Source organism: Bufo gargarizans, chromosome 2 (genome assembly GCF_014858855.1).
Source record: "Bufo gargarizans isolate SCDJY-AF-19 chromosome 2, ASM1485885v1, whole genome shotgun sequence".
In the NCBI taxonomy this organism is placed as follows: Eukaryota; Metazoa; Chordata; class Amphibia; order Anura; family Bufonidae; genus Bufo; species Bufo gargarizans.
The window spans coordinates 197,994,938-198,007,198 of NC_058081.1; the positions used below are offsets into that span (position 1 = coordinate 197,994,938).

Below are 12,261 nucleotides of genomic sequence, written 5' to 3' on the forward strand. Positions count from 1 at the left end.
ATATATTATTATTATTATTTTTTATACAAGCAAGGAAATCTACCCACCCAACCCCTCTTGCCCTTAGCCCCTCTCCCCTTCCCAACCCCTTACTCAGGCAGTGGCTTTCTACCTACTTTCCCCTTAAAATCCCAATAAGACTGAGACAACCAGTCGCTCCATAATTTATAACAATTTTGTGGGCATCTTCTTTTTAGGAAAATAGCTTTTTTACACAGCAACATATTATTAACCTTTATCCGGAATTCCTCCAGTGAGGGAGGCCTTTCCTGTATCCAGTGCAAGGCTATCAATTTCCTGGCTACAACATCCGCCCTACCGCTACCTTTCTATATTCATCTGTCCCAATTTTAGAGACATAACCTAATATACACATTTTGGGATCTCTCTCTACTCTCACCGAGAATACTTGATGTATTGTCTCCAATATGCCTTCCCAATATCCGTTTAGATTCTGACATTGCCACATCATGTGCAGCAGGTCGCCTGGCTCCAATGAGCATCTTGGATATCTCGCATCAATTCTGACTCCAACATGATGTAAAAATATTTGGTATTTTGTACACTCTATGAATTATAAACAGGAGACAATTTCTCTTGTTCATTCTCAAAGTGCAGCATTTATAAGTGCATTGGAGATACTCAGGAGGTAATCTGGAGGTGGATACAATCTAAAAAAGTAAGATTTGTTTATTTAAAATCTTTCCCCTTTTTAAAATGGCAGACCTGGTTCTATGCAGGAATTGTTGTGCTTTTGTTTCAGGTTCCACTCTTCGGAGCTTTGGATGCTGTTTGATCTGTAGACAGCTCTTGATAATGCAGCAGGAAATAGCATTTTTGAAATCTGAGATTTGTAAATTAACTCCGTGACCTCAGTGGAACCGTTTCTAAAATGGCTTCCCATTGTTCTTGTTGTATCTCCCCCAGATCCCTCTCCCACTTCTTCATTCATGTCAGCGGATGGGACTCTAGAAACTTATCCATTAGTAATGTGAATAGCGTAGATATCAAACCTCTTATCTCCCCCAGTTAGTGTTAATTTTTGGGCCGTCTCTAACTTATTAATATTAGTGCCTTTTTTTAATCGTGGTACGCATGACGCCGCTAAAGATACTAAAAGAACCTTGTACGAGGAATCCGGGAATTTCTCCTGTAGGTCCGCGAAGGACCTGAATACTCCATTATCTAATAGATCTCCTATCCTAAGGACCCCTTTATTCATCTATTCCTGTATTTCAGATAGAGAGAAAGAAACTCCAGTAAGAGGGGGGTCTCTCCGTAATGGAGCTAATTCACTGATACCCAGGACCCCTCTCAGCTGCTTAACCTTGGCCCATACTTTTTCATAAGCCCTATTAAGGGGAGATTGTCCTCCAGACTATATATCCCTGTGCCCTCCAGTATCCACGTTAGATTTCTCCCCCCTATTTTTCCCTGCAATATCTGACTAGTCATATCCATCAATGTACAGTTGCAAGAAAAAGTATGTGAACCCTTTGGAATGATACTCATTTCTGCACAAATTGGTCATAAAATATGATCTGATCTTCATCTAAGTCACAACAATAGACAATCACAGTCTGCTTAAACTAATAACACACAAAGAATTAAATGTTACCATGTTTTTATTGAACACACCATGTAAACATTCACAGTGCAGGTGGAAAAAGTATGTGAACCCTTGGCTTTAATAACTGGTTGAACCTCCTTTGGCAGCAATAACTTCAACCAAACGTTTCCTGTAGTTGCAGATCAGACGTGCACAACGGTCAGGAGTAATTTTTGACCACTCCTCTTTACAGAACTGTTTCAGTTCAGCAATATTCTTGGGATGTCTGGTGTGAATCGCTTTCTTGAGGTCATGCCACAGCATCTCAACCGGGTTGAGGTCAGGACTCTGACTGGGCCACTCCAGAAGGCGTATTTTCTTCTGTTTAAGCCATTCTGTTGTTGATTTACTTCTATGCTTTGGGTCGTTGTCCTGTTGCAACACCCATCTTCTGTTGAGCTTCAGCTGGTGGACAGATGGCCTTAAAAGGTGTTGTCAGAGTTAAAAAAAAAAAAAAAAAAAAAAAAAATAGCACTGAAAATCTGATGGGCAGCAATATATAACTAAGCTAAGCAAGTTTCAGGAAAAAAAAATATATATATAAATAAATAATATATATATATTTTTTTTTCTCATTTCCCTGGTTCTCTACTGGTCTTTATTTATATGCAACAACAACAATCTCTGCCCCTCCCCCTGCACTGCTAAGGGAGTGGATACAAGAGCTGCCCTAAATGCTGGGAGAATCAACAGCATCTTGTATGTGTAGAACTACAAGTCCCAGCTGTATAATGACACTGCTAAGGGAGTGGATACAAGAGCTGCCCTAAGTGCTGGGAGAATCAACAGCAGCTTGTAAGGGTCACATGACCTGTGATGTGTCATGACCTGTATCATGACACTGCTACCTACCTTCTTGTGCAATGCTCTCTCTAGTCTGTCAGCTCCAGTGCCCAGCATTGTCTCCCCACTGCCTGCAGCTACCCAGTCTATGCAGCTGAAGGGGTTAAGAATCCTAGGAGAGAGCAGACAGCCCGGCAGTGAAGGAGGGTGAGGCCAGCACAGTGACATCACTTTTACAGGCTTGTAAACAAACTTTATCAGAGCAGGGAGAGAAGCTGACATCACAGGTCATGTGACCCTCAGTCAAATCTGTTAAACCAGGCACTGCAGATAAAGTGAGTTAATTATAAAGTTGTTATATTTGCCTAGTTAGGAACATAGAAAGAACAAAAATATAACTCGGACAACCCCTTTAATTTCTCCTGCAAAATGTCTTGATAAACTTGGGAATTCATTTTTCCTTCGATGATAGCAATCCGTCCAGGCCCTGGCTCAGCAAACCAGCCCCAAACCATGATGCCCCCACCACCATACTTCACAGATGGGATGAGGTTTTGATGTTGGTGTGCTGTGCCTCTTTTTCTCCACACATAGTGTTGTGTGTTTCTTCCAAACAACTCAACTTTGATTTCATCGGTCCACAGAATATTTTTCCAGTACTGCTGTGGAACATCCAGGTGCTCTTGTGCAAACTGTAAACGTGCAGCAATCTTTTTTTGGACAGCAGTGGCTTCCTCTGTGGTATCCTCCCATGAAATCCACTCTTGTTTAGATTTTTACATATCGTAGATTCACTAACAGGGATGTTAGCATATGCCAGAGACTTTTGTAAGTCTTTAGCTGACACTCTAAGATTCTTCTTCTCCTCATTGAGCAGTCTGCGCTGTGCTCTTGCAGTCATCTTTACAGGACGGCCACTCCTAGGGAGAGTAGCAGCAGACAATTGGTCTTACCGTGGATTGATGAACAGCAAGGCTTTTGGAGATACTTTTATAACCCTTTCCAGCTTTATGCAAGTCAACAATTCTTAATCGTAGTTCTTCCGAGAGCGCTTTTGTGCGAGGCATTATTCACATGGGGCAATGCTTCTTGTGAAAAGCAAACCCAGAACTGGTGTGTGTTTTTTATAGGGCAGGGCAGCTGTAACCAACACCTCCAATCTCATCTCATTGATTGGACTCCAGTTGGCTGACACCTCACTCCAATTAGCTCTTGGAGATGTCATTAGACTAGGGGTTCACATACTTTTTCCACCTGCACTCACTCTGAATGTTTACATGGTGTGTTCAATAAAAACATGGTAACATTTCATTCTGTGTGTGTTATTAGTTTAAGCAGACTGTGATTGTCTATTGTTGTGATTTAGATGAAGATCAGATCACATTTTATGACCAATTTGTGCAGAAATCAGTATCATTCCAAAGGGTTCACATACTTTTTCTTGCAACTGTATAATCCTTCCACCCTTTAAAATGCTGACATTGCGCTGCTAAATAAAAAATCCAAGGATTTGGTACCGCCAGCCCCCCCCCCCCCCCCCCGCCATTTTTGCGTATTGCAGTGTCTCCAATTGAATCCTAAATTTACCTCCTCTCCATATTAAGTCTCTGAATATAGCATTCATTTTATGAAATCTGTCCAAGAGTAGCCAAACCAGGGCATTGTGAAGTACGTATAGCAGCTGCGGCATCATTGCCATATTGAGGAGATTAAAGGGAACCTGTCACTGGGGTTTTGGGCTGCTAGATGGCCGCTAGCACATCCGCAATACCCAGTCCCCATAGCTCTCTGTGCTTTTATTGTGTAAAAAAAACTATTTGATACATATGCTAATTAACCTGAGATGAGTCCTGTCCCTGTGCTATCTAGCAACCCATGTCCTCAGCTCTATACCCAAAATCCAGGTGACAGGTTCCCTTTAACTCTACCCACAACTGAACGGAATAGTTTACACCATGCTTTAGCCTTCGCTAAAGAACTTATGACAGCATTAAAGAGGACCTTTCATCGGTCCAAACATTGCGAATTAAGTGTCATGATCTGTACAGCAGCGCCCAGGGATCTCACTGCACTTACTATTATCCCTGGGCGCCGCTCCGTTCTCCTGCTATGCCCTCCGGTATGTTCAGTCACTTGGTTATAGTAGGAGGAGTCTGCCCTTGTTCTCCTGGGCGTCTCCTTCTCCCAGGCTGTAGCGCTGGCCAATCGCAGCGCAGAGCTCACAGCCTGGGAGGTTTTTTTCTCCCAGGCTGTGAGCTCTGCGCTGCGATTGGCCAGCGCTACAGCCTGGGAGAAGGAGACGCCCAGGAGAACAAGGGCAGACTCCTCCTACTATAACCAAGTGACTGAACATACCGGAGGGCATAGCGACAGAACGGAGCGGCGCCCAGGAATAATAGTAAGTGCAATTAGATCCCTGGGCGCTGCTGTACAGATCATGACACTTAGTTCACACTGTTTGGACCAATGAAAGGTCCTCTTTAAGATCTGCCTCAATTCCTCCTCCCAAAAACTACCCTAAAGAAACATTTTAGTGTTCCCTGACGAAATGTTCATTCTGTAGACACAAACAGCTAAAGCAGCCTTGAAGTGCAAAGATCTTACAAGCAGAAACCCACTTCTCAGCTTCCTGGACCTTCTCAGCATGATTGGTGGAGTAGTAGATTGCCCTTTTTTGCACGGAAACCTGCTAACTAAGTAGGTGGCAAGTACAGATAGGCTAATGGTTAAATAACCTTTAGTATATGGAGACTGACCTGAAGCGGTGACGTCAGTCATTTCACAGTACCCACTCACTAAACAGTTAAACGACTCAACAGCAGCAACACATTCGGCTTTAGATAACAAGCCATTTCACAGGAAGTTTAGATACTTATCTAAACCACACAGCAGAACCTGAAGTAGGCCTCTCGGGCTCTGCCGTCCTATAGACTGTAGTAAGTAACAGCGTGCACAACGTATGAAACAGGATTACAACATCTCTAGCTTCATGTTGTAATCCAAATCTTACGTTTCCTTATGCTGAAATACTTCTTTCCTAGCCCAGCCGATCACACAGACTTACAAGCGGCAGCCGTATTGTGTGGGTACAAACAAGAAAATGTATTCATTTCATCCTTTTATTGAGAGTACCTGATGTCATTGCTCCACTGCCTGAGCAAGCCCTGCACTGCACCCGACTGACTGGGTCCATGGTCAGGGGTCTGATCTCCAAGGTCAGCTGTGAAGTGGACTCGGGCCCGTTCTGCGGAATTAGCCATACAGGGTAGACTTGGGATTTCTGCGGCAAAACGTAAAAAGGTGTAAAGTGGCACAAAAATAACATTTAAAAAAAGAGAGTGCCAGCCAAAATGAAGTTCTATTTTCATAACTGCATGAGGAGTAGTTACAGGAAGATCTCTAGTCTTGCCAGAACAAGTACACTACCTATGAGAATTTACATACAGCCTGCAGCAGAAGTATATGGCAGATTTTTTCCTTCCTCTTTTTAATTTTTGATGTTATATTCTCATGCAGGGTTCTTCCCTATATACACTACCCCCACCATTTGAAGCAATATCCGAGAACCTATCAGCAGCACACAAACAATTCTCACAATGCTTAGAAAGTAAACTAGATCAATGTGACGTGGCACAGCAGAAGAAAACTGTATGTGTGCTCCAAAATACCCCCCAAACTAGAGCAGGAGGTGTACAGTGTAAGGCCTGCCAGATACCTGGATCCGACACTGCCGGATGTTACCGGAATGGCTGTCGGCCCTATTGACTATCATGCATGCATTTGTCCAGCTGATTCCCGGCATATTTGCTCGGTAGCAGCCAGATCTCTGCCAGACCCCATTATAGTCAATGGGCCGGTTGGCATTCCGGTAACATCTGGATATGACATGCTGGACCCAGATAGCTCTGCCAGAACTAATGCCTAGGTGGTGCAGAGTCCAACTAGGTCATTGTTATCCTTATACTTGCTTGTATTCTGTCACTGTGCTCCAACAAACCAGCAATAAAATGCATTGAGAGGACTCCTGAGCTCGTGCACATAATGGCGAGGTCTCGAAGAGGAGTCCTCTCCATGTATTTGACTGCTTGTTTGTGGGAGCACAGCGCAGGTATACATGCAAGTATGAAGATAAGAATGACATCATTGGACTCAGCATCCCTTACACTACATACTGCTCGCGCTAGTTGGGGGGCTGTTTCGGAGCGAACAGATTCCCTTTAAAGGGGTTGTCTGCTTTTTTTATATTGATGGCCTACACTCAGGATGGGTCATCAATATCAGATAGGAGTGGGGCCCAACTGAGGCACCCCGCCAATCAGCTGTATAAAGAGAAGGCAGCGCTTGTGTCCTCTTCCCAGTTTACCAGCTCATTGTCGATATTTCAGTGCAATTACAACAACTCCTTTCCATTCACGTCAATGGGACGGCTCCATCCTATTCAAGTCAATTCAATATTCAAGATATTGAAAAAATTATATATCTAAGTGTACAGCATATGTTAGAGCTCAAATAGCAATGGCATAATACACTTGAAAACAATAGTCACTGACATTTTCAATACCAAGTTTAAAGCACTCTCGCTTGTCCGCTTCCTCTCATGCTGCAGACCATAGATTGTACTTTACGGCACCCTGTAACCGGCTCACGGGATACAGACTGTCATAAAGGTTGGCAGAAGGTGGTCAGTGCTTTTGCATAGCTCCCCATTTTATAGGCAAATTCTGCCATCTGTGGTACTTTATAGTAAGCCTTAGGCTACTTTCACACTGGCGTTTTGAATTCCGTTTGTGAGATCCGTTTCAGGGATCTCACAAATGGTTCAAAACAGATCAGTTCAGCCCCAGTGCATTCTGAATGGATAAGGATCCGTTCAGAATGCATCAGTTTGGCTCCGTTCCGCCTTCATTCCGCTCTAGATGCGGACACCAAAACACTGCTTGCAGCGTTTTGGTGTCCGCCTGGTGAAGCAGAGCCAAACGGATCGGACCTGACTTACAATGTAAGTCAATGGGGACGGATCCGTTCACACTGACACAATATGGTGCAACTGAAAACGGATCCGTCGCCCATTGACTTTCAATGTAACTCAGGACGGATACGTTATTATAGGTGTGGATCCGTCTGTGCAGATACAAGACAGATCCGCACCTAATGCAGGTGTGAAAGTAGCCTAAAAAGCCATGTACACCTTTGGGGGAATTTATTGCATTGTACGTATTTTGAGCTAAAATAAAACATTTTAATTGGTCTTTATTAAAAAAATATGGAGCCCTTTTTTTGTGTACAGAGCTTAGATGCTGTAGTAGCACCCTGTGGATTTTCTGTCTTTTCCGTCAGACCAGGGGCTGACGGACGTTCATTATCTCTGCTCTCTGACACTATAAACACTCAGTCCTTATCTTACTGATAAGAATGTGGCTTAAATAAATGTTTATGACCTTTTAGTAGTTTAGAGATAAGGTTTATTAGATAACCGTCACAAAGTGAAAGTACCAATCATGCAGCTAGAAAATCTGTTAACACTTTGTGACAGAACAGCTCAATATTTTTAATAAAGGCCAATTTAAAAAATGATTTTTAGCCAAAAATGATTAAGATGCAATCCTAAAAAACAAAATTGCATACACAGCCTTTAAAAGGGAATCTGTCAAAAACTAACTACAAAAAAAAAAAAAAAAAAAGGAAGTGACCCGTTGTATGAATCAGGGTCTTCATTAGTAGTTTATGCTGCCCTCAGAGAGGGCATAAAACCGGTCACAGATTCCTTTTACAAACACTAATGAGAATCTGAATCTATTTTACCTGAGCTTTCTTTGGCTACCAAACCAGTGGGGACCTGCCCAGCTGTAGGGTTCACCATGCTGTCTCGCTTTCCTATAGCATGGCTATTACAATACTCCCAACGTTTCTGCTGTAATTCTTGCAGCCAGTAAGTCATTGCTTGACGACTAGAAGCCTGAAGTAAAAGAGAAAAAAAAATAGTCACATTTAGCCCAATTGTCCCATGGCTCACAGCTGAAAAGTTATAAATCTGTGTATTTTCAGCTTTTTACATGTACAAATAATTTACATAAAACTGATTATCACTTATCTTGTACTGATCCTGCCTATTAGTCTAATTGTCAGTATAATTCTCCAGAGCTGCAATCACAATTCTGCTGGTTGCTTTTGGATCAAGACTCACCATTAAAAGGAGAGGCAATCTATTTACACACTTACTAAACGTTCCATCTGCACATACTATGTAATGTTATAACAAATAACAACACTAAAGTGGTAGTGCCAAGTATGAAAGTTATCCCCTACCCACAGTAGAGATCACTAACTGATCCCCAGAATGGAAACCCAACGATCCTGCCCTGATGGAGCGGCAGGCTGAGCAAGCGCTCTACTGCTCCATTTGTTCTTTATGGGACTGTTGTAAATAGCTGAGCAGTCCCATAGAATATACAGAATATCACCGACAAAAAGGGCACACAGTGCCAAAACGTGTACAGTATATCACCGACAAAAAGGGCACACAGTGCCAAAACGTGTACAGTATATCACCGACAAAAAGGGCACACAGTGCCAAAACGTGTACAGTATATCACCGACAAAAAGGGCACACAGTGCCAAAACGTGTACAGTATATCACCAACAAAAAGGCACACAGTGCCAAAACGCGTATAGTATATCACCAACAAAAAGGGCACGCAATTCTAACATGTGTACAGTATGTCACCTACAAAAAGGTACACAATGCCAACACGTGTACTGTATATTACCTACAAAATGGGCACGCAGTGCCAACATGTGCACATTATATCCCTGACAAAAAGGGCACACACAATACCAACAGGAGTAATAATCATTAATTTATTAAATCATAGTGATAATTAAATCACAAAAAAGCTAAAAAAAAAAATAGGGGAGTTGACATACACCAAAGAAGGGGGGTAATAAACTGTGCAAAAAAAATAATAATATATATAACAATGACATCAATGTATGCCAAAACATAAGAAAACAATTGCAATTGCACAGAAACCCTATATAGGAAGTGAGTCATACAGAGAAAAATCCTGGGATTTGGCATCTCCATATGAAGCAGTTTGTGACAATTAAACTGTATGCGGAATGGGAGTTAGTACTTTTATATCTATGCCACATTTTATCCAGACTGTTACATTTTATGCACTTACTTGCCTTCTCCCTTTATTTTTTTTCAAATGTGTCTATCATGTTTTTGAATTACACTCTTTTTATAAATTTGTATACAGTGATCCCTCAAGATACAATGGCCTCAGGATACTATATTTTCGACATACAATAGTCTTTTCTGACCCATCGTAAGTTGAAACCAGACTCCACATACAATGTCTCAGACTCAGATCCAACCAATCTTGTCCACTTCTCTGGTAAATAGCTGTATACATTGTTAGTTAGCAGCCATTCCTGACTGTTATATGTAAGGACTTGTCTTATCTGTCTTAGTTATCTGCCTATTTTTCTTAAATCTTCATTTTCTATTATCTTGGGTGACATTTTGGGGCTTTGGAAACGATTAAATATAAACAAATCTTTATTAATAAGATACTAGAATAAAATAGAAGGGTATATACCCAAACGACAGCTACCAGTTGGGTAGAAAAGGTGAATATCACTAAATTGTGGGACCTAACCTACTGAAGATACTAATAGCGCCACTTAACGAGAGGTACGTATGACAGAAGCATGAAAGATGGGTCCCACAAACTAGAGCCACCAGCACAAAGGGGCTAAGGCAGCCATCATAGCGCCGAATGTGTTGCACACTAGCACGCCGCCCCTCAGTTTAGAGTTGGACGGCTTGGGCAGGGCTGTAGGTTCCAGCTATTACGCTGTGCCTCACACTAGAGGTATCCGACTATAGGCAGGTTACCCTACATCTGTCCTAGGCTTTAGCTTTAAGCCATACCTCCCACCAGAGGTTGCGGGCTCAAGCGAGGTACATTCTGCTCCTGATGAAGTGCACTTAGGTGCACGGAAACGCGTTTAACAAACATTATACGTGGCGGTGGCCGGAGAGTCGGTGGTTGTTGGCATACCAGTCAATACAGCGGCTCTTTTTTGTGCCTCAGTCAAGCACCTTAATTTATTCAGTGAAGCGGTGGTAATGCGCGCTGCCACCCACTGCAACTGTTGTTAATCCTAGCACTACAGCTCCTTCGTGCTAGGTATCCTGCTTTAACCCCTTAGCGCAGAACGCCGTACATGTACGGCGGGGGATGCATTGCCAGAATGCATTCCGCCTTACATGTACGGCAGGATGATCGGGCGGGCACCGGAGCGGTGCGCACCCGATCACTGCAGGGGTCCGGCAGTCCCTGGTAGCCGGGCCCCTGCTGTATCCGCCGGCATCGCTGTTTACAGCGATGCCGGCGGATTAACCCTTTCTATGCCGCGGTCCGCGCGGACCGCGACATAGAAGTTGTTTGCGGCAGGTGAGTGATCGCATCGAGTCCCCGCGCTGCTGTGGCGGGGACCCGATGCGTGACAAGGCAGCCCGATGCCGTGCAGAGGCTGCCCAATGCCCTGCACGGCATCGGGAACTGCCTTCTACGGGAGCCGAGGAGATCCAGCCTCAGGCTGGGTCTCCTAGGCAACCAGTTAGTGTATGACTCAGTGTCATACACTAACAGGCAATGCATTACAATACAGATGTATTGTAATGCATTGCAGAGGGGATCAGAGTGGGATAGAAATAAAGTTTTAAAAAAAGTTAAAAAAAAAAAAGTGTTTGGAATAAAAAAATAAAGTTTCAAGTAAAAAAAAAAAAAAAAAAAGCCCCATTCCCCTGATTTTCTAATAAAAAATTGAAAAAAAAAGAAAAAACACACATATTAGGTATCGCTGCGTCCGTAACGAACGGCTCTATAAATATATTACATGATCCACCCCATCCGATAGGCACCATAAAAAATAAAAAATAAAAACTGTGTATAAAAAAGCCATTTTTGTCAACTTACATCACTAAAAGTGCAACACCAAGCGATCAAAACGGCGTATGCCCCCCAAAATAGTACCAATCTAACTGTCACCTCATCCCACAAAAAATGAGCCCCTACATAGTACAATCGCCCAAAAACTGAAAAAACTATGGCTCTCAGACTATGAAGACACTAAAACATTTTTTTTTTTTTTCAAAAATGAAATCATTGTGTAAAACTTAAATAAATAAAAAAAATATTTATATATTGGGTATTGACGCGTCCGTATTAACCTTCTCTATAAAAATATCACATGACCTAATCCCTCAGGTGAATACCGTAAAAAAAAAATTAAAAAAACGGTGTAAAAAAAGCCATTTTTTGTCATCTTACATCACAAAAAGTGTAGTAGCAAGCGATCAAAAAGTCATACGCACCCCAAAATAGTGCCAATCAAACCGCCATCTCATCCCGCAAAAATCATACCCTACCCAAGATAATCGCCCAAAAACTGAAAAAACTATGGCTCTCAGACTATGGAGACACTAAAACATGATTTTTTTTGTTTCAAAAATGAAATCATTGTGTAAAACTGACAAATAAAAAAAAAGTATATATATTAGGTATCACTGCGTCCGTAATAACCTGCTCTATAACAATATCACATGATCTAACCCCTCAGGTGAATACCGTAAAAAATAAAAAATAAAAACTGTGTAAAAAAAGCCATTTTTTGTCACCTTAGATCACAAAAAGTGTAATAGCAAGCGATCAAAAAGTCATACGCACCCCAAAATAGTGCCAATCAAACCGTAATCTTATCCCGCAAAAAATGAGACCCTACCTAAGATAATCGCCCAAAAACTGAAAAAACAATGGCTCTCAGTCTATGGAGACACTAAAACATGATTTTTTTTG

General features: G+C 42.2%; 1 protein-coding gene across 1 annotated transcript in view; it reads right to left on the reverse strand.

Moving 5' to 3' along the window:
- TBC1D2B (TBC1 domain family member 2B) overlaps window positions 1-12,261 on the reverse strand; it is a 63,357-nt gene that overhangs the window by 34,154 nt on the left and 16,942 nt on the right. The window contains exons 2-3 of the mRNA XM_044283372.1: window positions 8,195-8,348; window positions 5,525-5,672 (exon numbers count right to left, since the gene is read on the reverse strand). Coding sequence (XP_044139307.1) covers window positions 5,525-5,672; window positions 8,195-8,348 — 302 coding nt within the window. The remainder of the gene's footprint in view (window positions 1-5,524; window positions 5,673-8,194; window positions 8,349-12,261) is intronic.